This window comes from Magallana gigas, chromosome 4, assembly GCF_963853765.1.
Source record: "Magallana gigas chromosome 4, xbMagGiga1.1, whole genome shotgun sequence".
Taxonomy (NCBI): Eukaryota; Metazoa; Mollusca; class Bivalvia; order Ostreida; family Ostreidae; genus Magallana; species Magallana gigas.
This window is the reverse complement of record NC_088856.1, coordinates 31,959,051-31,983,834: the sequence shown is the minus strand read 5'-3', so window position 1 is coordinate 31,983,834 and position 24,784 is coordinate 31,959,051. Positions and strand designations below refer to the sequence as shown.

The following is a 24,784-nucleotide window of genomic DNA, read 5'->3' as shown; positions in this document are numbered from 1 at the left end:
ACACCGTCACTTCACGGTACAGTGGTTTTCTTGTTTATTTCATTTTGTGAAGTTTTCCCAAAGTTTGCCTCGAAATACTTTGGAAAAAGTATGCTTGCACTTATATAAATAACTTCCTTTTGGCAGTTTATATCAAACACTCAGATGTATGTTTTGTTATTGCACGTGCCAGCGTCCAAATTACTACAGGAATCATTAATATTTAATCTGAAGGACAATTAAGATTTCCAGACTAATTGATAATTAAAAGCGGAAAAATACACATCCTTTTAAATATTGGGGGAAAATAGATTTTTTAAAATATATTTTATATATACATACCCCGGTATATAACGTAAGTTTGCTTTATTTTCAAAACGTCTCCCGCTTAACATCAGCAAAGTGGACAACACACTCGCTTCTCGCCGCTGGTTTCGCTCCGATCGCTTGTTCGCCCCGAGTGGATTCGCCCGGATTGTATTAATAAACACAACAATACGCACTGCTTGTTGCTTTTATTTTTAATTACGTAATTTAAATTATTTCTATCTATACATAAGTGGTAAAATAAGTGTTTTAGAAAGTAATTTAGTTTAATTAGACAATAATTTTATACACATGCACGAACATCGCTTGAGCAGTTTAATTAATCGGCAATTAATCCACCGTCAATGAAACCGTTAAATAAATAGCTTTGATTGCGATCTAATTTGGAGAATTAAAAAAAAAAATCAAAGCTCTGCAAGGCAAAACTACATAATTAATTAAGAAAAAATTGCAAGTTATATGAACATTATACAAATTTAAGTGAAATCACGGAAAATTGGCAAAAAATGATTTCACTCCCAACATGACAAATGTTCATAAAGGCATTAAGAAAACAATGTAAGTAATGTTAAAATTTTACATAACTAAGTGAATTCACGGATATATAATGGCTCACGGAAAATTGGCTAAAAATGCATTCACTACACAAAAGTTTATAAAAGGCATTAATTAAGACAGGTCGATTAGGTGTAATCACGATAATTTTAAATTATTCCATAAAACACAACGTTAGCAATTATTTGGGGTTTGCTTAGATCGATAAATACAGGTAATACTTGATCGTTAATAATATTTATATAATATATTGAAAAGGGGCGAAACCACTCAGCGCGAACAAGTGATCGGAGCGAAACCACCCGTTACCGCCGCTGCCACCCTGGATCGATCCCCGTGATTGACAGTGGTTGTATGTAAATGGGTATGGTGGTCGCCCATTTGGATACGTGGGTTTTCTCCGGTTTCCTCCCACATCAATGACACCCCCCCCCCCCATTTTAACATTCGTACCAACGAGAGAAATTAATACTAAACTAAAGCTGCAGAACTGACTTGTTAATCAATCGTTGTAAAAATGAATAAAGTTAAGTTTTTATACATTATTAGAATAAATTCAAGCATGTTTTTAGGAGTAGGTCTATTCCTTAATATCCTTTTGTCCTACATGTACTTCGCTCTAGGATGATACATGTACTAGTACACTAGTTGTTGTTTAGAGTCCTACAAGTTATACTGTACATGTATCTATTGTATTCAACATGTCAGTGTTCGCGATATCAAAGTTCAACTGTAATTATCAAATTCACTGAAAGCATATAAAATCAAAGTACTGAGAGACGGAGGCGTGAACTGTGAAATACATACTGCAGCTTTAATTAGGTGGGACACTTCCATATTATGACATACTTTCTATCAAAATAAACAATAAAATCAAGAATAATTTCATACATTTCTTTTTTATCAAAACATAGGTACATGTAGGGTATACTGCTTCATCACAAGTAAATATAATTGTTTGCAGCTGAAGGTAAAATGTAATTCTGTGTGCCTTTTAATGGGGAAGTCATCACAGACATATATATGGCTGACTTTCTTTCGAAAAGCCATTTAGTTTTGTTCAAATGATTAAATCCATCGACTACATCATTTAACATACCTTTTTCTTGTTTTTATACATGTACAAAATGTCAGTGAAATGTTCAATGATTTTAAGGTAAATAACATAATGAAGAAAAATATAGGAAATGTATTCATTTATTAACAATGATACACGCAGAGCAAGTCAGATTGGCACAAAAAAGTTTGTTACAAATGTCACAATGTGAGCAAAAAGTAATAAATTGGGACATCATTATTGTTTTTGGTTTGAAAATGATGCACCATGTTTTATTGTTATACTTCCATGTTAAATACTGAAATCTGATTGGTTAAGATGCAGTTAATAATATTTACTATTACCCTCAGCGTTAGCAACGCACTTGGCAACGGGTAACATTAAAAAATGTTACATGCGCGAAAATTATGCGCGTACGGTTCGCTGTAGAATTCACGTTATTCCTATATAAAAGCAGTAAAATTTTCTTAAAAATTTTAAAAAAGACATTCAGTATAACAAAATAAATAGTGCCTGTTTGGGAGGATAACAGTTGAAATTGACACCCCTCGAAAACCATTGTCAACCTCCGCTTCGCGTCGGTTGACAATGGTTTTCATGGGGTGTCAATTTCAACTGTTACCCTCCCAAACAGGCACTATTTATATATTGTTTTACCAAGAATTACTATATAGTAAGTATTAAATTGATGAACTTAAAAATATCAACAGGAAAAGGTGAGTATATAAAATTTCTGTATCCACTTGGGTCTCCGTGAGAAATACTCTTCCAGCCAGGACCATAGCAATAGACTGTGTCTATTTATAGCCACCGTCTAAAAAGGGGAAAAAAATTGATGTTAAATGACCTTTCAATTTTTATTAATAATGCTCTGAAGCGCTATGTTAATTATCTTCACCCCCCCTTTTTTTTTAAACAATGACACTGCATGTTTCACAGTACTATGTAACGTGAATACAGCACATTTACACACAAATAAGACTTAACTAAACAAGCAACCAAAATCTAAATCAAACACATCCACAACTCAATCTTGAAATTGTACAAATGCAAAGTGACAACTGTTCAGTGACAGATGCTTTGAGTAAATGATAGGTGGAATGAAACATAAACACATCATGAAAGCTCTGGAATCTGAGCCATCTATATGTACTTCACATAGCATCAAAAAAATATATAATCACCACTTTAGTTTACAATCAACAATTAGTACAGATTTTGCATTCTATGGTCCAATATACGTATAAAAGTAAAAAAAAAATATCAAATACCTTTATATTTAATGAACATGTACATGTATCAAGATCTTTTTTAAATAAAAGTTTGGTTTCAAAAAAAGTTAAATGCATGTATACTTGGTATACATAAAATGTACCTCTTTAAATAAAATACGACTCAAAGCAAAACAGTGCCTCAAAAACATGATTGTTGACATTCTCTAAACCCAGGGCATTCTCGCCTTTACTAATGCTTGGATGCCATGTAAATACAGTAAAACACGGTTATAGCAAACACGCTTATAATGAATTGACGCTTACAGCGAAGTAATTTTCATTCCCCGTGACTTTATTATATGTTGTAAACTTGACAGATATAACGAATTACGCTTACATGTATAAGGAAGCAAAATCGCCTGTCCTTGGTATTTCGTTTTAAGTGCGTTTTACTGTATGAGCATTAAATCATGATTTGTTAAAAGATAGAGTCTCATAACTGCAGGTATGTGTGATACAAATTTTCATAACGCGGTAACGCGCATTAATCAATTTGTATGCACACACCGCTGAAGTTATGAGACTGTATCTTTCAAAAAATCATGATTCAATGCTATAGTATGAGAAATAAAATCCATGAAAAAATTGTGTCTAATTTATATGTTTGAAAAATTTGTGGTTTGTGCATCACCATATCACTTCATATTAAAACAAATCCAATTTTCAGCAAAACAATATTAAGAGCATAAATGATCTGCTAAATGAATGCATACACAGTCATGCAACTTTCTCATTTGAAAGTCTTAAAAGAATTAATAACAGAATAGTGTTCAAAACCAAACCTGGCTTCGTGGTATAACATCATGGTATTCATCAATTCTACTTGTATTTGTAAATAGTGAGTGAAAGACAGAGACAAAATTCGACAAAAAGGGAAAAAATCTACATCAGAGAAAACAAGAGGAGTAAAACCTCAAGTTCTCTTAAGCGTAACAGAGTAAATTGCATGGTCAAGAGAGCATGAGTATTTGTTGTACATTGCATATCGTGTTGATCCTAATTGCTGAGATCAACCAATCTGAAAGCCCAAGCCCACATGCAGGGCATCTGAGGGAGAGGAATGTTTGGAATAGTGAGTTGTATTCCCCCATTAGGTCCAGCCTTCCATGGAATGGGGTCGGGATAACCCACTAAATATACGACAGTTTTATTGGAAGGCTCAGGAGCTCCAAGCTTTACAATGTTGTTATCTGGCCACTCCAGTAAAAATGCATACACCAGCACAGAGGAATACTTTGAAACTGTGTACCTGAAATAAAATTAACAAAGCAGGTTTCAAGGTTTCAAATGTACTTCTATCAAAAATAAGAGAGAGAGAGAGAGAGAGAAGAGAGAGAGAGAGAGAGAGAGAGAGAGAGAGAGAGAGAGAGAGAGAGAGAGAGACTTACCACACATGTGGATTGACAGTGTCATTCTGATGTACCCAGGGCACGGTTCTGTATATCCCCTCACCATTCACTCTCAGCCAGCTCCCTAACTGCTTCAGTCTCTCTTGAAATATGGGTGGAATTGTGCCGTATGGTGTTGGACCAACATCAATCAAAGCATTGCCTCCATAGCTGTATCAAATTCATTAACAGGCAAATGAAACAAACTTTTACTGTAACTACAACTTATTAAAAGACATATCACAGTCACCTTTATTCAAAGATAAATCTCTTTTTAAACAGATGACAAGAATTTAAATTGTGTTCATCAATAATTATCATAAGATGATATTAAAGATGATAGAAGTCTATTGTTAGCTATGCAGTTGACAAACTCCTCTGTAAGCATCTGTCAAAATGCTGAAGTTATTTGCTTACCTGACTGTAGTGATGACCTGATGGAGTATTTCCTGTATCGTCATAAAGTCAGACAGAGGGGCATTCCTTCTGAAGCCCCAGCTCTTTTTGTCTATTGTAAAAGCATTCTCCCATTTTCTGTTCTTCAACTTGCCTGTAAACACAGACACTTAGTAACTTTAGCAGACATCAAACAGATGCACCTACAGTATATAATTCTAATATTTGTAAATATCATGCGCATATTTCTGATTAAATAACAGGATGTAAAATTATTTTTGTAAACAGGAACAAAAAAATAAAGCTTCAAAAATCATAGCTGCAGAACTAGCGCTCTCGGGGAAAAAAATATTGACAGACCGGAGAGCTACAGGGCCACCCATTGAAAAAATTGTATATTTATTGCGGAGAAAAACGTGCGCTAGTTTTGGACTGATTTACCTTAATAATACGCAAATTCTATGAAAACAATTAGTACCATTAAATTCTTCATGCAATTAACTACTGATATCGCCTCTTTTTTTTTTTCCCTGAGAGCTACAGTTCTGCAGCTACAAAAATCATAAAATCAAAACAAATGGTTCATTTCATGTCAACAATATGAAATTTCATTTAAACTGGATAATATGCATAGAAAAACTAATTACATTTAGCTTAACAGTAAAGATAATACATGTATACCAGGGTTGTATCTGTCTGAACAGGTCAGCACTCCGCCATGTTTACAGGAAACATCCATACCCCAGCGATCATTGGTCACTACTGTATATCTCACCGGACTATACAAAGAAAGAGAGCATAATTATATTTAGAATGTATCTTGTACAACATCATGCACATAAGATAACTTCCGATTTCACTTTGTGTCAATTTACAGACTTTTGTTGCCCACAAAGTTCAAGAAATCTTTTGCTAACAAACAATTTAATGAATAATTTGCAGGACATTTTCCATTTTCTGAAGGATTCACAACCAATAACACTTATAATAAAAAGTTCATGAAATTTCATAATAATCTTGCACAAAATTTACTTCTCGTTAACTTAGTTTGATTGCTTCCTTAATCATATGATACATTTTCAGGCCTTTCCAAAAATCAATAATAAAAATTCTGTTGATTCTCATGAAAACACCTCCATCTGAACAACAGGTATGATGGTTTTCAAGATATCTGAAAACTCACATAGACATTGAAAAAAGAACTCAAACTCTGATTATCAGTTTCGTTCAACTTGACATCAACCAGAGGCTGATGGGCTTTCCGACCTTTATGAAATATTAACACCCATACAGTACCTGTCATTGTAGAGCCAGGCAATAAACTCAGGGGCGTTCCAGTAGGAACTGTTTCCGCTGTCCCAGGGAGCCCCGTCCGACCAGATGTAGTCAGGGTGGTAGGTGTTCACCAACTCATACAGCTCGGGCATGGTCTTAGCCTGAGGGGACATCATAAAATTATCAAATTGGTTCATAACTCTAAATTCTGAATTTACCATATCCGATAAATCATAATTCAATTTAATATAAATCATCAGAAATTAAAATTTCGTTTGACATTGAAAATCATTAACAACTTATAATGCATTAAATACTTACACATTGAAATCTTTTGAATGATTTTTACTTTAAATGTAGTACTGTCATTTACACATCAAACATTGAAACTGTCGGTAGATGTATAAAAACCCTAGCTTCTATTAACTTAATTTTTTTTTTTAGATTGTTAAAAATGGTAATTTAAGTACCTCAACAAATTCTTTTGTGGTGAAGTTGTTTGCTTTATCTTTCATATACAGAGGGTTGAACCATTCGTACAAGGAGTGGTAAAGACCGAGGCGTAGGCCAGACTTCTTTATAGCATTAGAGAACTCCCCTGAACAGGAGAAAAGCAATTTTATGAAGGAGTACATGCATTAATTAAAAGTTGAACAGAACATGTATAATCTTCATTTCAGATACCCCACACACTTTCTAAGGAAGCAGTAAATACTTTTATTTTGAAAAAGAGAAGGAGAAAGAGAATACAATGTATTACCAACGAGGTCTCTTTTAGGCCCAACACTCATAGCATTCCAGTTAAATGAATATTTGGAGGGCCACAAGGTGAATCCTTCATGGTGTTTAGTGGTCAGAACAACGTACCTGTATCAAAATAGCAAAAATAACATGTGTCATTGCTATGTATTTATTAACCACAGCAATTAATAATAAAGGAACATTGAACATGTTGTTTAATAAACATTTTTATTTTTGATATCTCAACATCTGCCTAGATTGAATTTAATGTGTTAACATTCAATCTGCATGCATTTATAGTGCTAATGTCTATCCAGATTGATATTTGCAGCTAATCCCAGGGACGTATATACTAACGTCCCTTTAGTATATACATCCCTGTACAAACCCAACTTCTACACAACCATCCAAAAATTTATACATACATGTACATGTGAAGCTGCATGCAGCTTTGTAGCTCTATTGAAATATTCAGCTTTATGTTTTATTGTTTTGAAAATTTGGCTCATCAGTCAAAAAATAATGGGCAAATTCTGTGTGCTGGAAAAAGTTTTTAAAATCATTTCAGCCAGATTTGTCAAGACTGAAAAAAATTTTCTGGTGAAAAGTCAAAATTTTTCAGTCTTCATGAATCACATCAAGATAATTAAGGTTTTTTGCAATGGCATGTCAAACCAAATTTTTCTGTTTAGTAACAGACCTGCAGTTAAGATCCATGCACCCACTGTTGGACATTCACAGCTATATATACTGCAGTAGTCCAAACTGCCTTGATGTACAAGTACCAAAATAATGATAAATTCTATTGATTTGTCATGTCTACAGTCTATAATATTGTACATAAACCTTATCATTTGCATGTACTAACCTTGCCCCAGCATCTTTAAAGATTTTCGCCCATTCATCAGCATCAAAGAACTCGGCACGGAATTGCGGAGCGAAGTCTGCATACTGGAAGTTTGGCGGGTAATGATCTTTCATGAACTGAACATATTCGGGCAGCTTCTGTCTCTGCCAGTAGTACCAGAACCAGACCATGTTTCCAGGGACGCTGTACACACCCCAGTGGAGGAAAATCCCGATCTTACCCTCATCATACCACTCGGGGTTTTTTCTTGTGTCTAGGGAATTCCAGTTTGGTTCGTAACAAACTACACAGGTGATGCAAATGCTGATTAAAATGGGATGTAAATAAAATTTCCTGTTGTCTGTCGCCATTATATATGTCACATGCTTCCCGAGGACTTCCGAATATTTCGAAACCTGGTAAAATCAAAGAACTGAAAGTACTGCCAGTCTTTTTACGTAATATTTTAGAGGATGTGGATGTTTGCAGATATCAGGCACGTAGCATCAGGGGGGGGGGGGGGGCCAGGGGGGGCCTGCCCCCCCCCCCACTTTTTCTCGCAGCAACATTTTTTTTTTAATTTACATATACAAAATTGAATTATCATGGAGTTGGCCCCCCCACTTTTTTGGGAGTATGTAAAAATTGATATGAAAATAAGGAAATGACGAGTCAAATTGAAGTTATATACTACGCCCCCCCCCCCCCCCCCCCCCCCCCCCCGGATTAGGATTTTGAAGATATTGGAAAAGTTTAAATTTTCTTTTTTTTTTTTTTTTGCTTGTCAAAATTTTTTGGATGAGTCTGGCCCCCCCCACTTTCAAAAACGATGCTACGTGCCTGGATATGATTAAGATTGGGACTCTATTAATGACTTGGACATTAGAGTTTTATTTCAGTCTATTATGTATTATGAACATGCATACATTATGATAAAGACAGTTTGATAGATAGCTAGTGTAACAAGATGAGAAATGACTACATCTATATAGGCTCGAACCGTGGACCCTTTTGTTAAAAACCAACGCTCGACTGGCTGACCTAAAGGTTTATCCCATTAGATAGTGCTAGTAGAAACATATATGGCAGTACTGAGCCTATACATGCATCTATCACATTAGTTTTTCCTATCTTATATATTCAATGTTTTCTGTAGAGTTGATGAAAAGGACTATGTGCGGAATGGTCAAATATCTGCCCCCAATTTTAACCAATTTTTAAATAGTGTCGTATAAAAATCAAATCTTCATAAATCATAGTACGGTGGGCGCCTATTACTTGAATCTTGATTTTAACCACCATTGCTCATGGGCAATTTATCTATGACGTCAACTTTATGACCTTATTCCCGCTTTGCAAACGGATGAAAATATTCTCATTTTTGCTTTATATTTTGCATTCGGATGTATAGAGCGCAGGTCTGCTCAAGTAAGATTTTAACATATGTTATTCTTCTGATAATTATACACATTATACTAAAAGATGGTACTTGAGCAAGCCTGCGCTCAATGTTTCCCAGTCTAAAAACCATCGGAAAACACCCATATTTTGCTTCAAAACATCACTTTATCAAAATTAGGCAGTCTTCAAGACGTCATTTCTACATTATGACGTCACTGTGGTGATAACCTTTTGCACCCTTATTTTTAATATGATTCTAACTATCTTCACCCTTATTTTTAATACGCTTTATAAAACTTTAATTTTGGGGGCAAAAAATGCATAAAACCGCACATAGTCCTTTGTATAGAAAATTTTAAATTGTTTGATTCATAGAGATCTGTAAAGTTGATGAAAATTTATATCTGAAATTTTAAATTGTTTGATTTCTAGAAATCTAGGTCGATGTTGCATGTTTTTGAAATTCATCACACTTTTGGTTAAGTCTTGCTGTATCCTGTTTTAAAAATCATATAATGCCATTGAGATTTTTCTCTATTTTATTTATATCTTAAAATGTTTCCTTCGTTCATTCATGATAAATGGGGACAAACACAAACAATACACAATAGTTCAGTGCATAGAGTAAGACATCATTTACATGTACACATGTCACATGATTGCAATTTTTGTTCAAATATAAAACAAAAATAGTAACAATAGCAAAACTTGCAGAGAACATGGGATTGTGTTTGTGCATCATAATTTCACTTCAAATTCAGAATCAATTGCATAGATGTTCAACATCTTAAATAAATATCTACAAAGAATACCAAGAAAACTGATCAATTCACAGAAGCAAATTGTCTATGTACAGGATTCATGAAACTTCCACTGAATGAATAACATCATGAGATTCAAGGTCCAATCTCTAGTATAAAAAAAACCACACGCATATAAAAATGCATGAGTATATATAACAGTCATACAGCAGACAGAAAAGTCATGTGACAAAATCAATTTGAATAGTACAACACAATGAAAATTAACTACTTTGAACACATGGGACTTAAAGTTAACGGCTGATGCATGACCATTTGAGCTTGATGTAATTAGGAAGAGGTGTAAAATACTTCAATCCAATTAAGTGTATCCATCAGCAATGACAGGCTACAGATATGTATAATTGTAAGCTGTATATAAAAATATATCACTTTGAAAGTCGTAACTCTGGCTTGTGATGACGTGTCTCCACTGTCTCCACTAAGAAAAAAAAATTCATGTATATTATGCAAAATTTGGTCTGTTATTTGGATGATCCTAATTGCTGAGATCAATCAATCTAAAAGCCCAAGCCCACATGCAGGGCATCTGAGGGAGAGGAATGTTTGGAATGGTTAGTTGTATTCCCCCATTAGGTCCAGCCTTCCATGGAATGGGGTCAGGATAACCCACTAAATATACAACAGTTTTATTGGAAGGCTCAGGAGCTCCCAGCTTTACAATGTTATTGTCTGGCCACTCCAGCAAAAATGCATACACCAGTACAGAGGAATACTTGGACACTGTGTACCTGAAACAAAATTTACAAAATTCATTTGAGATAACACAAATTAGATTTCATATGCATTCAAAAATGAACTAGATCTGTTCAAGACAACATAATAGGCCTCTTTAGAAGAAATGCCAAAGTGATGATGTCACCCTAACCTTGGTCAATGACCTTAGATCAGGGTCACCACCTACCTAGGTTATCATAACATTTAATTTATGTGTGAGCCTCTAATGTTTTTTATTTCTTTTAAAATTTTTGGACTAGACATGAAAGTGTGATGCACATAGTTTTAGATATAAGAGCATGCTTACAGATAAATGGACAAGTAGATGAACTATATATCCCCAAATCTTAATGGTACATTTGGATTCATGAAAGGGAAGATTTGGGTCAGCACAAAATGTTAATTGTTGAGAGAGAGAGAGAGAGAGAGAGAGAGAGAGAGACTTACCACACATGTGGATTGACAGTGTCATTCTGATGTACCCAGGGCACGGTTCTGTATATCCCCTCACCATTCACTCTCAGCCAGCTCCCTAACTGCTTCAGTCTCTCTTGAAATATGGGTGGAATTGTGCCATATGGTGTTGGGCCAGCATCAATCAAAGCATTTCCTCCACAACTAAAACAGAATTGAATAGCTAGAATTTAAAACATAGTTTGTTACAAAAACTTACTGTATATTCCTAATTAACCGCGAGGAATTAATATCTGCATTAAATTGCGAGAGGCACCCTTGGTGGATTTTTAAATCTCGCTATTATTTTCTAAGAGTTAAAAACTATAAGAAATAACGATGGAAATTCCGTGATCGCGATTTCATATTCTCGCTTTTGGTCCGAAACCAAGGGATCGCGGAATTAAGTACTCCCGTAATATACGGAATTTACAGTATTTACTAATTGACAAAATTCTGAAAAAATATGACAAGATCAAGAATTTTGAATACATTGCACATATGAACGTAGAAATCTTGGTTACCCATTAGAATCAAGTTTGTATGTTTTACTGAATTGATGTTTTAAATATCAATTGACAACTTTGGATAGTTGCTTGCCATCACATTTTTCTTAACACTATAAAGTATTTTTTATTTACCTGACTGTAGTGATAACCTGATAGAGTATTTCCTCCATTGTCATGAAGTCGGACAGGACGGCATTCCTTCGGAAACCCCAGCTCTTTTTGTCTATTGTAAAAGCATTCTCCCATTTTCTCTTCTTTAACTTTCCTAAAGAACACAGCTATCATATTTAAAGCAGACATCAAACACTTCCATGAATATCATTTTAATATTCTAATTCTTTTATTCTATTCTATTTTCTTAATCTAATATTTTACATTAGTTGTTCAACACATTTTGTAAGGCATGTATGTATAAGTATATAGTTAATAAATAGAAGGAATGATTATTCAAAATTTACATTACGTCAAGATCTTAAAAGATTCATTCCATGTCAACAATGACAATCGATGATGCTATGAAATTCCTCGTAAATCAGACAAACAAAATATGCACAGAAAGACTGTTAAACAACACTTGTTCACCACTGCAGACATTACCAGGGTTGTATCTGTCTGTACACGTCAACACGCCGCCATGTTTACACATTGTGTCAATCCCCCACCGATCATTGGTCACTACTCTCTGTTTCACTGGACTACAAGGAAAAGTATAAAGCATATACAACTATCAACAGGTGTCCCCTAAAAATATATATCTGTTCTGAGTCAAATTTTCTGCATTCCTTTTTATCTGTAGATACATGTGTCAAGTTGAACATTAAAACAGCTCAAAATACATGTAGACCTGCTATTTCATTTTAGATATCTGATATACCGGTAATTGTTAAATCAACCAAATCTCTCAATCTCATCAAGGATCATCAAATCCTTTTGAAATAACATTCTTTGATGTACACTATCAAAAGATATAAAGTATTCTACCTTTCATTGTACAGCCAGGCAACAAATTCTGGGGCATTCCAGTAGGAACTGTTTCCGCTGTCCGAGGGAACTCCATCTGACCACACATAGTCAGGGTGGTAGGTGTTCACCAGCTCATACAGCTCAGGCATGGTCTTAGTCTGAGGGGACATGACACGTCAGTTTATGTCAATCATGGTCAATTTCTGATCAAATACTTTAATTACCATATGAATTTACTATTAGTCTGAAAATCCCAATGGATCTTGGCCTGCAAATGCCAATTGAAATATTTTGACACATTTAACTACAATTTGTAAATATTTGAACTCAGATTCCTACATGACCAAAACTAATGTATGAAAACCCTTCCAACTTAGTAAACTGGCAGGCGCTGTATATTATACTGACCGTGACAAAGTCTTGGGTGTTGAAGTTGTTTGCTTTATCTTTTATGTACAGAGGGTTGAACCATTCAAACAAGGAGTGGTACAGACCAAGGTGTAAGCCAGACTTCTTTATTGCATTAGAGAATTCACCTGTCAGAGCAAGAGAAATTTACATTAAAAATGAGTTTACACAAATCTTATGCATATGAACAATATCTTTCAACCATTTCTAACCTTTTCTCCCATTTTGCTAATAATTCAAGGGAAAGAAATTTAATGTAGACTGTAGTAAGTCTAAAACAATTTGTATTTACAACAACTTTATTTGATGATTTACCACTGATAAAATGGTTTGTGATGACTACTCTTCATGGCTGTGCAAATATGTAGACAATCCTAAGCTGATCAATTGATATGACAGAAAACTGGTTCACAGTAAGGATCGAGTATTTGTGACAACCAGGTTACAAGAAACTTGGTAACTTTTTTAACACGTCCTTAATAAAAGATGGTTTACATTAAATACGTAGATCATTTACAGATTAATGTTAAATATATGGCAAGAAAGATATTATTAATCTATCAATGCACAATCCACAAGCCCTCCAGCCTCCCACAAATACAGAATCTCATGTGTCCTTCCAGAATCTCACAGATATTTATATATAATGTTCCTTGGTTTACAGCTAGTACTCTTACACTGTAAAAATATCCCAATATTTTGAAATTGAATTGCAGTGGGTAATCCCTTCTACACAAAGGACAGATATCCATTAACATATTTGCTAATGTCAATCAAATTTAAAAAAAAAAAAGAAATAATATTACCAACAAGGTCTCTTTTAGGCCCAACACTCATAGCATTCCAGTTATATGAATATTTGGAGGGCCACAAGGTGAATCCTTCATGGTGTTTAGTGGTCAGAACAACGTACCTGTATCAAAATAACAAAAACAACACTGCGCATGCATGTCTACATTAACAAAAGTAACTCACAAAATTCATCTCTATCCCAACAAGAGACAAAAGTTTAACAAGAACAGAGACAGCTTAGTTAGGTTACCCTAGTATAATGTTTTTTATTAGCTGGCTTAATCAGTCAGAATTCAGAAAGGCACAATTTAAAATTCACTGAGAGGTCAAAAATTGTATGAAGTTTGTGCTAGCTTTATCAGGTCCCAAGTACAGTTCAGGATAGGAAAAAGAAGTACCGACCAGTCTAACAGGAAGCAGATTCTAACAAAACCTGGGGCCTGCTTTCTTTTTCTGTTCAGGGTCTGCTTTGGTTTTGATATGGTGGACATCAAAGCAAACCGAGGCATATGCAGAGTAGATCCAACCTAACCCAGAGCAGACGCCTGCTCTGGTGTTACGTTAAATTGTGTCTGGTCAGTATGCGTACTGTATGTACTATGACAGGGCTTCAACTATTTACCAGCTAGTATTCTATGTTGCCTGGACAGTATTTGTCAAACTTAAGAGCATCATTTGTATTTTACATTGATCAAAAAAAAGTTTTTATTAATGTTTAGTTAAAACTATCAGGATATCAAATCAAGAATTTCAGAAAAGAGGTAAATTTATAAGGGTTAAAAACTACACATGCCAAATGATTGGATTTTTAATTCAGTTTGCGATATCCATTCAACTGTATCAGAATTCAACTGCATGGTACATTGGTGCTCTTTCCATGTGTGAGTCTAGAGTGGAGATCAAGGGAAGTCTGGACCCCCCCCCCCCCGACCCCTGGGAAATCAAATTTCTTAAAGTTACATAGTAAAAATAAAAATTACCAAAATATGCCTTGGACCCCCCCTTATATATCAACCACGATATCTCTGCAAGAACTGGTTTTAAGCCTGTCACGTCTTAGCAGAGACATAAATAATATGTTATTTATGTCTCTGGCCTTAGTATAAATTACAGTGTTTTTATTTTGTTTTGTGTCATTTTACTACAATCTATTCCGTAATTACCTTGCCCCAGCATCTTTAAAGATTTTTGCCCATTCATCAGCATCAAAGAACTCAGCACGGAATTGCGGAGCGAAGTCTGCATACTGGAAATTTGGCGGATAATGATCCTTCATGAACTGAACAAATTCGGGCAGTTTCTGTCCTTTCCAGTAATACCAGAACCAGACCATGTTTCCAGGGACGCTGTACACACCCCAGTGGAGGAAAATCCCGATCTTACCCTCATCATACCACTCGGGGTTTTTTCTTGTGTCTAGGGAATTCCAGTTTGGTTCGTAACATAACGCACAGGTGATGCAAATGCTGATTAAAATGGTACTTAAATAATCATTACTGTTGACAGTCGCCATCATGGGGTGTTGGTAAAAGTGTTAGTACAACATGCGCCGAGCCGGAATTTTTTAAATCGTTAGTATGCAATATTGGCAGAGATTTAAAATTATATACGTTCCTTGCAAATTCATAAAACATAATTTGAATTAATTAGACTTGAAATTTAAATGTATTCTCCAGAGAAGCTTTATTTCACTTTCATGGAAGATAAATTAGGCCTACACGTATAGGGTGCACGCTGACAAATATAAATCGCCGTCATATTATCATGATAGTAGATCCACATTAATTTTGTCTTTATGTTTTCAGTCAATTGAAATCCAGTTCTTCAAAAGGATATGGCTATAATCTCAGCGAGATTCGTCGAATCTGAAAATTTTTGACGTCCGAAAGAAGATATATATGTAGCCGGTGTTTTATTAAGGAAAACAAGTCCGGTTGTGGGTTATCTCACTTTATTGCCTGACTCCAGGACTATATTATATATGGGATCAGCCCTACAATAATCAACATAAATATTAGAGGATAGAATACAGCGTTACAAGTAAACATTACGTTTTCATTATTTATAAAGTAAAATTATCATAATACTAAATTAATATATACGTCTGGCAGACTATAAAAATATTCATTCATTCAAAAGAGGAAATATTAGTAGGAGATAAAAACTACTTACTGTGCGTTATGTATGTAACTATTTATATGTACGTAAGTGGCTAAAATATGCTCTGCCTACGCCCTGAGTCGTAACTGGTCTGGTCACTCTCAGAACCTGTTAACTGGTTTTTATAAAATGCACGACCCGCCAAAGTGGCTAGGCCAATCAAATGCGTTGATATTTTTACATACACTGTCTCGTCGGTCAGGTCGTTTAGTTATTAATAGTAACATGCAATAGAAGAAGATGAATATAGAATGAAATGATGATTTGATGAAAACAACATGAACATGAACACATATTTTATTTTATTTAAACACACATATTGATCTTTTGATTTAATAAACAAACACACGCAAAATCAACACTACCACATATATGAAGAAAGACGTCCGTCAATTTTTTTCGGTCTTGACGAATCTCGCTGAGATTAATTATTAAATATAATATGGCTATATTCACTCATTAATATGATCGATTTGAACTAAAAAAAAAAAAAAGAAAAAAGAAACTTCACATATGGATGCATATAAGAATAGTATTATTTTTTTTTTACAGTACATGCAATGTCGACGGGTTTACCAAAACGACCGCTTGCATTGCATCTCATCGTGCACAATGTCCGAAAGCTTTGATTAAATTCCGTCTGACTATCTTGAGGCCCTGACTGAATACGATCTCGGTATCAAACATGTTCTCTCACAACATACTAATAAATCATTAAAGCAATACGATTACCGATAGTTTTTTGTTTGTTTTGGTAATTTAATTAAATCGTAAAGCAAAGCCCAGAATTTGCACATGTAGTCAAAAATAAAATTACATGCAAGTACTTAGTCTAACGCTTCTTGTAACATATATATAGGAACTTTGTCTTGATGTTTTGAATCAACTCGACATAAAATACGACATTTTAATACTCGGGTACATCAAGTTTTCATAACTTACAAATCGACCCTATCTGATATAATTGCATATCTAATGACATTAATTATTATTAACGAAATGGACTGAATGTCTACCCAAGTTATATGAGTATAACCTGGGTTGTGGCAGTGAACGCTAAAAATATATTTCGTGAAGCAGAATATAAAAAACCCCAAGTATAACTTGGGTAGACATTGAGTTCATTCCTTATAATTTAATTTTCTGTAATTTACAAACTGAGTGCGTTTTACTTTTGAAAATAATATTTAATTTAATCTGTTCAAAATCAAAACGTAACGTCAAGCGGATTAGTACGTTTTTAACGTTGGTACATTGTGACATGTCTTGGGACCTGCAAACCTGGTTATACAAAGTTTAATAACTAATTTTTTAAATCCAATCAAATGTCGAGTTATACAACCAGAATTAAATTATTCACAGATGATAACAAAGTGTCTCTTAAGTTCTAACAATTCTACTGGAAATCACATCGATTTAAGCCATGGTCTGGAGTGGAAATCATAAACATCAATAAATATTATCATATCAGTCTTTGCTGTTTAATAATAATTAAGCCTTGAATTCAACATGTAGTCGAGGCACAATCTTTGAGTCCTTGGGGAATCTTCTACCGGTAAAACACCCGGATGAGAACCGCCAGCAGAATGACCCCGGCCATGGTGTACAGACCAGGCATTCCCCACCCCTGTCTCTCGACCGCGGGGGGATCTTTGATCATGGTGGCTTTCTCCGTACGTTCCCACTGGTTTTCTATGGCTTTCTTTGCCCCCTCCCAGGAATTCGGTCCCCTCAGTCTGTATTGATAGGCGGTGCATGGTCCAAAGATTAGCTTCATCGCAAACACAGGATTAGTCACCAGGTACCTGACTAAAAAGAAAGTTTAACCTAAAGTTGCATGCCATTGGACATAATTCCACCAATTTTTAGCTCTGTTATAAGAAATAAACAAACCCGAATCTGCGAAAATCCACATTGTAAGATAATTGTGCTATTATAACTATAAAGAATATATACTATGAATTTATTAGAAATTGAGAGGCAAACCTACGATTTTTTTTTTTAAAACAATTTAACCATGAGTCCGTATTACTTATCATTGATAGATTGAATGATTTAAACGTTACGTATGTTTGGCTTGCATCCCACTTTGGAGGCCATCTCGTCGATGAACGTGATGTAGTCCACCTGTATGGTGTGCCGCTGGGTGTTGACGTACCTGCCCCTCATGGCACTCCTCCGTCTCTTAATGTCCGCCCACATATTTGCCGGAGAGGGCAGTGTCTTTTCGCCCTGTCAAAAAGCAGTTAGCGGAGTGGTTTCAAATTAAGAGCGAACTACATTCACGTCAATTTCAGACAGACAGACAGTTTCAAAAATTTTCTGTTGAAATTCACATGTTTTTGTTCTCATATGACCAAAGTTGACATTCCTAGCTGTACTATAAGACTTTTTTCACCTCATCAAATTTTTTAGGTAATTGGAATAATTAAATCTAAATCAGGTGTTTTCGCGAACTAACATCGAATGTTTTGTTTTGTTTTTTAGAGGGGGCGGTGGGGGTGGGTGGGGAGGGGGTGGTGGCTTAACTTAGCTTTATAGTCTTTATCGCGGTCTGTCAGTTATTCTGCCTCGTCTTCGTTTTCAAGATTTATTTTCCGTTATGATGTAGCTAGTGCATTTATTTTCAAACTTCCTATGTAGCTTCATACTGATTCTCTACACGTAAAGTTTGACTTTCGCTCCTTTTATCAACAGGTGTTAAAGTTAATAGTACGTAAATGGACCAAAATGACTACCCAAATAGCGAATGTCCTACAAAAAATCTTTCATCGAATTTTATATCTTTATGCCTATTTACCTCAAAACGAGATTTGTTTTAGAATTGGGATTGGCGGTAGGAGACCTATGTAATAGTCTGTCCCAAGATATTTATGCCGCACTTTTTCCTGAAATTGTTCTATATTTATGAATACCTCTGGGTTAAAGCGATGTTCATGATAGTATAAAAAAATCCTCTTTGAATGCTCCCTCTTGCTTGTCAGATTTCAAACACTGCTAAAAATAAAAAGTCTACGGGGAATTTTCATTGCAAAAGAGATGAAGGTATCCGGATGATAACGTTGAAAAATTGTGCGAGGTATTGGGAGTGACTTCCGAATGGTTTTCGTTTTTGTTATTTTTTGGAGTGAAAAACGATAATGTGTCAATGAAGATATCTTAAAAATTTTCCCTTTCATCGATTACACATCACATGCAGGTATGTTTTTTTTTTTTCAAAAATCGTTCAAATATGCGGCATAATTATCTTGGGACAGTACTCTATAAGAGTTCTTTAGCAACGCAATCAACTTTCTTCAGCAGCGCTATGAACTTTTGCATATGTCCTTCACGTAAACATTACGAGTATATTGTCATCAAGTCAAAATATAACTTTTGTTGAAATTTTCTCTTTAAAATTCAAATGAAAAAATGTAGGATGTTTTTATGATACACATTGTCTGCGGACCATGGATTTACAGTTGTACATTTTTATTGACAGTCACCATACACATGTACTGTACGTATCACACGGACTGTATTCATTTACCTTGAAGACTTGCATAGCATATCTACACTGCAACTCTGCAATAGGCATGATGGCGCCGGTAGGTTGGATGCAACCAATGAACGCCATCGTCTGCTTCTCCAAGTCGGGCAGAAACTCGTACAAATAAAAATCCAAAACATTCTCTTGAACATCCACTACATCTTTGTCAATAAATGGATACCCATAATCATAGCCTGGAAAAAAAACACAGAACGTAAGGAAAATGGGGATTGTAACGCTTGAACAATCAAACGCTGACATTTGGTAAATGGACTTTCGGGAAATGCAAAAAAAAAAAAACAAACACAAAAACAATAGATATTCAGAATCCTTTTTCCGACAACAACCATTTAATATATTCCAACTTATATATTGTTGACATTTTTCTTTAAATCAACCATATATAGTAAATGGATGCGTAAAACAACGAAGTATCGACCGAACTATTTTTTATATTGATGACAAACTATAGGACAGATCTGTATAACTTTGTTCATGTCATGCAGTTGATGTACTGATTTAATTATCCGTTTAACCTAATTCTAACGTAATGTCAAATAAACTGTTAAAAAATCCTATCATAATTAACAATTTTCGAACGAAATATATACGGTAACCGTATAATTATATAAGTTGTAGAAATTCATGAGCAAGTGTTCTTTTATGCATTAACCGGTCTCTTACGCATAATAAAACCATTTCAACCATTTCCAAAACCACAGGGGCATCGTATTTATATAAATGTCGTAGAGAGTAGAGCGAGCACGATGCCCCTGTGCTAATTGGATTTTGGGTAGTTGTGTCAAACAGCCGTGTGACATGGGTTTGGCCTCAGGACCATGAAGCAATTTCAGATTTAAGGCAAAATTTCAATTGTTTTGATATGAAAATTTTAAATTTGTAATTAATAACGTTATACCAACTTGAGACACTTTTAATGGCATTTCAATTTTGTCAGTGTTTTCAATTAGGAGACATTAAGACAGTGTACAAGTTCTGACTCAAGTCTAAGTTTGCATCATGACACTTGGGCTTGTCTATTTCATTGCTCGCCACTCAGCAATGGCTCTTTGAGATCAACATGATTTGACTGCATGGCTTTTGAGCTAAGACCACGCAATCGGTGCATATTTCTCTCGAAACCAGCGTCATTTTTGACTTGTTTTGATGCAAGAAATAGATGGTTACAAGGTCTTGTTAAAATGGTTCTAAATATTTTTGAATGTTCTAACCAGTAACCAACCTGTTGCTAGAACCACTACGTCAACATTGGTGACAATGCTGCCGTCATCAAATTCCACATGTGATTCGGTAAAGCGCTTGATGTTGGGCTTCATCTTGACGGAGCCCGAGGCCAGGCGGAGGGGCAAGTCGTCATTCAGTGAGGGATGCTGACCGGAGATCCGGTGTTTTGGTTTTACCGAATACAAGGTATGGTCAAAACTGTCGTAAAAATGCCATAAAATTATACTAATGGAATATATATAAGTTCAGATTTCTTGGTGGATAATATTTAGTTTTAAAAAACTCTTTGCACCCCCCCCCAAAAAAAACCCCCAAAGAAAACCCACACAAATAACCATGTACTTCGCTGACTTCTTCTTTTTTTTTACTCAAAAAACAGCATATAAATTTATCAATGTATGATAATTGTTCAAAGACTGTATACAGTATATATACTTTTGGTTTACTCTTCGCTCGTTGGCTGAATCTGTCCATGACTGGGGTAGAATAGATTCCAGGTAACTGTTCCAGCGGGTCGTTGTGACGAAGTCCCCGGGTACACCTTTTGGACCGATATTCCGCTGGACCCAAGCACCACGCCTTGTACTCAAATACACCTGAAAATGTATGAAGTGTCATACTGCAGTCAAAATTAAATTTTTGGGCGAGTTTTATTTAATTTAAAAGTTAACGATATGACATTTACAATAAACCATCGAAAACGCACACAATTAAAAAGCAATATTTATGTACTTGTAATTACATGTACTCACGGGAGATGTCACGTGACTTAGATCGACGGCTGCGTCAATTCCGGAATTCCCAACGCCCACAACTATGGCCTTTTTGTTTTTGTACGGAGCGGAATATTTGTAGTCGTGGGTATGAACTATTTCTCCTTTGAATTTTTCCATTCCTTAAAAAAATTCCATCATTAATCACTATTTAAAAATTTAAGGTGACTGACTTTATAGTTTTTTGCGCAATCTAGTAAGAGTGTCTGTTTCCATAAAATAATGTCACCGAGCACAAGATAGAGTGACGGACGACGGAGGGGCGGGTCACGTAAATACATCTGATACAACAAACATTTTGAGAGTATTTGGGGTAAGCAAAATTAACATGCCCCCTTCCGGCCAATCAATTCACCAAACCCCTACGGAAAAAGTCAAGGAAAAGACATTTGGTCACAGTGACTGACAGAATAAGATAAAGAATATAGCCCCCTCCGATATAGATACATCAATAGGGGACAACCAATCGATCGACTATAATTGAAAAAATTAATTGCGTATGACCATTGCAAACCCTCCGATAACCATCAAACCCAACCTTGTTCGTTTTGTTTGCCATATCTTTTGTTACGAGGCATATGATAGGGGAAGAAAATCATTCTTCACCTTTTTTTTTACTAATATATATTAAATCAGTCTTCTCTAATAAAAAAAGTTATGACCATTATCGACATAACTTTTTTTCTTAATCATTTAATACATGCATGTACTTATAACAATACCTGGAAATTTCGCGTAATGCTTGTAAGCATGATGACCGGTGCATACCACCACCGCATCAAATGTCTCCACGGTAGAAACCCCTGTTGTCGTGTCCTTGATTTTAAGTTTCCATCTCCCCGTCTCTACAAAATCCTCACTTTTGGATACGCGTTCTATTTCGGACTTAAATCGTATGTATTTCTTTAGATCAAACTTGTCTGCGTACATCCGGAAGTACGTGCAGACGTACTCTTGGTGCATGTAAACCGGAAATTCCGGGGGTGGCGGGAAGTCACTGAAGGCCGTCATCTCTTTGCTGGTTTTGATGATGGTGGACTTGGCCACTGACCCTTTCCCTTCGATTACATCTTCCGTAAACCGCCATAAACCGCAAATGTCGTCTGTTCTCTCAAAGCAGACCGGCTGGAGTCCCGCCTCAGTGCAGGCTTTGATGGCCGTAAGTCCGCAGCATCCCCCACCAATTATAGCCACCCTCATTGTCATGTCGTTCATTCTAACTGTAGTGTAGTCACTAATCGTAAACAACGTGAAATGTTAGCGGCCAACATCAACACAAATCACCACATGTCACTTACCAGGCGTGCTAAATAAATTAATGTTCGCAATGCATGTTACGTAACATTACTTTTTTCAAGGTTAAAAAACGTGAAGAGATTTTGATATGACCTAAAAAAAAAATTATCTTAAAGATAAAGGTATCAAACATACCGAGGTTCAAATCATATATGTTCAAAACGGCTAAGATAAGCAGTAAGACAGCATTGGCGGATTCAGAGGGGGTGGGGGGGGGGGGGGGGTTCCGGGGGTTTCTCTGGGACATATAATTTTTTTTGAAAACTTGTAATGCCTATTTAAAGGCAATTGTCTCCATTTATAATATAGATACTGTATAATTTCAAATATATGCTTTTAAAGTTGCTAATTTAACGATTTTTTTTTTTTACAACGCACCGTAATTTACATGTACATGTATTTCTTATATGAAAAACCCTAACGATTTTTTTTTATCGAAAAAGGTACTCCCCATCAGCATCCGGTGCTCACATCTGTGAGTAAACATGTGGAAAATTAAAAAAAAAATAACTAAGCAGTGTCGCTAAAACACAGATTTTTAATAACATCTACAATGTATTGCCTACTCTATTTCTTTAAAAAATCGATTATAGTTAATTTTATACAAGTTATGCTATTTTTCTGGAATGTACCTTCATACCCACATGGAACACAAAAGAAAGCCCTTTTTTGTTTTGTTTCCAAGAATCGGAAATTATGTTACAAAATACCGTGTAAGGGGTTTATATATAAACCATTATGAAAATGCACAACTTTTCAAAACTTTCCTGAATAAGATCGCATCTGTACTAGTGCCGGGTGATATGGCGCACCCATTATACAGAGGTCACATCACAATTGTATTTCACATGTTCCATCTATTCAGCAGATAAACTATCCCCATTTTTGTCATATCCTATCATTTAGACCTTTATTTAAGAAGGCAACCGATAGAAATCAAAGTCAATAAATAGTTCAGAATTTAAACATCAAAGACATAATTTTTTTTTTTTTTTTTTTACCAAAAATTCATTTTAATAATAGCTTATCTTAATAAGTCTGAATTATTTTGGCCAGTTTCTTAGTGTTTCTTACTATTAAGCATAGCATAGACGCACGTTCTCATTGATGGAGACTTGGGTTTTTTAAGGCTGGAAATTATGCAAATCTTCCTTACCTAAACCAAAACGCTCAATAATGCAGTGCACTCTGATTTTAAAATAGATGTGAAATAGATATTGATGAGATAAATGTTCATTCAATTTACGCACGGAAAACTTTCAAAAGGCCTCGTTTATTGACAAATAATGTATTTTGCACGTATTGATTTTCATCAATTGGAACCCCCCCCCCCCCTTTTCAAAATTGCTGGATCCGCCTCTGGACAGGCCATGCATATGCACAACACAAATCATCTTCGCTAGCCAAGGGTTTTCGGTCCATTCCGCTCCCTGAGGGTTTATGGGGAGCGGATTAGACGAAAACGTTTATATCTGCTCTTGAAAAAGCAGAGGAGCCACACGTTTTTTTGAAAACCAATAATTAAAAAAAAAAATACGTATACATAAAGAAAATAAATTTTAAACGAATCATATTCTAATTGAAGTTTATTTAAACTACCTGATTAAAATAAGAATGTTACAAATCATTTGCATTTCAGATAAATTAATTTCCATTAATTAATTGTTGTAATAAAGTAATAGCCCAAGGGAGATTTTTCACAGCAAATTCAGTTTAATGAAAATAATAATTAAATACAAGGTATAGGTCATTTTTATCATAATCTGATTTTGAAAAAAGGAAATCGTTTTTAACAAATAAACTAACCAGTGAAAGAATTTCTGGTCCCAATATTGCCTCCGAATTCGCCTTCCAAACGACATCTCTCCCAAGTCATGG

General features: G+C 35.2%; 3 protein-coding genes across 3 annotated transcripts; all 3 read right to left on the bottom strand.

Moving 5' to 3' along the window:
- Positions 1-3,775: 3,775 nt before the first annotated feature.
- LOC105346845 (plasma alpha-L-fucosidase) lies at positions 3,776-8,237 on the bottom strand. The gene is made up of 8 exons (XM_020074763.3): positions 7,861-8,237; positions 7,012-7,118; positions 6,722-6,849; positions 6,273-6,412; positions 5,658-5,755; positions 4,998-5,130; positions 4,581-4,751; positions 3,776-4,441 (listed from the first exon to the last, which is right to left on the bottom strand). Exons 1-8 carry the CDS (start codon positions 8,208-8,210, stop codon positions 4,189-4,191), a joined length of 1,380 nt encoding a protein of 459 aa, XP_019930322.3. The 5' UTR covers positions 8,211-8,237; the 3' UTR covers positions 3,776-4,188.
- Positions 8,238-9,807: 1,570 nt separating this feature from the next.
- Positions 9,808-15,450, bottom strand: LOC105320344 (plasma alpha-L-fucosidase). Its single transcript, XM_066082109.1, has 8 exons — positions 15,067-15,450; positions 13,918-14,024; positions 13,112-13,239; positions 12,722-12,861; positions 12,338-12,435; positions 11,873-12,005; positions 11,226-11,396; positions 9,808-10,792 (listed from the first exon to the last, which is right to left on the bottom strand). The coding sequence occupies exons 1-8, from the start codon at positions 15,417-15,419 to the stop codon at positions 10,540-10,542; spliced, it is 1,383 nt and encodes a 460-aa protein (XP_065938181.1). The 5' UTR covers positions 15,420-15,450; the 3' UTR covers positions 9,808-10,539.
- A 1,596-nt stretch (positions 15,451-17,046) lies between these two features.
- LOC105320342 (flavin-containing monooxygenase 5) lies at positions 17,047-22,909 on the bottom strand. Its single transcript, XM_011418253.4, has 7 exons — positions 22,333-22,909; positions 21,590-21,732; positions 21,273-21,433; positions 20,836-21,035; positions 19,593-19,786; positions 18,130-18,295; positions 17,047-17,872 (listed from the first exon to the last, which is right to left on the bottom strand). Exons 1-7 carry the CDS (start codon positions 22,823-22,825, stop codon positions 17,613-17,615), a joined length of 1,617 nt encoding a protein of 538 aa, XP_011416555.3. The 5' UTR covers positions 22,826-22,909; the 3' UTR covers positions 17,047-17,612.
- Positions 22,910-24,784: the final 1,875 nt, after the last annotated feature.

What these genes read in the sequence shown, in the direction of transcription:
- LOC105320342 (XM_011418253.4), bottom strand. Translation starts at nt 22,825, where the DNA reads ATGAACGACATGACAATGAGGGTGGCTATAATTGGTGGGGGATGCTGC. An exon ending in TAAGTCACGTGACATCTCCC is followed by an intron (nt 21,434 to 21,589) that starts GTGAGTACATGT and finishes ATACATTTTCAG; the next exon opens with GTGTATTTGAGTACAAGGCG. An exon ending in ATGCTATGCAAGTCTTCAAG is followed by an intron (nt 18,296 to 19,592) that starts GTAAATGAATAC and finishes GCTTTTTGACAG; the next exon opens with GGCGAAAAGACACTGCCCTC.
- LOC105320344 (XM_066082109.1), bottom strand. Translation starts at nt 15,419, where the DNA reads ATGATGGCGACTGTCAACAGTAATGATTATTTAAGTACCATTTTAATC. An exon ending in TTTAAAGATGCTGGGGCAAG is followed by an intron (nt 14,025 to 15,066) that starts GTAATTACGGAA and finishes ATTTTGATACAG; the next exon opens with GTACGTTGTTCTGACCACTA. An exon ending in ACACCCAAGACTTTGTCACG is followed by an intron (nt 12,862 to 13,111) that starts GTCAGTATAATA and finishes ATGTCCCCTCAG; the next exon opens with ACTAAGACCATGCCTGAGCT.
- LOC105346845 (XM_020074763.3), bottom strand. Translation starts at nt 8,210, where the DNA reads ATGGCGACAGACAACAGGAAATTTTATTTACATCCCATTTTAATCAGC. An exon ending in GCCTAAAAGAGACCTCGTTG is followed by an intron (nt 6,850 to 7,011) that starts GTAATACATTGT and finishes TCTCCTGTTCAG; the next exon opens with GGGAGTTCTCTAATGCTATA. An exon ending in CAGGTCATCACTACAGTCAG is followed by an intron (nt 4,752 to 4,997) that starts GTAAGCAAATAA and finishes AATTTGATACAG; the next exon opens with CTATGGAGGCAATGCTTTGA.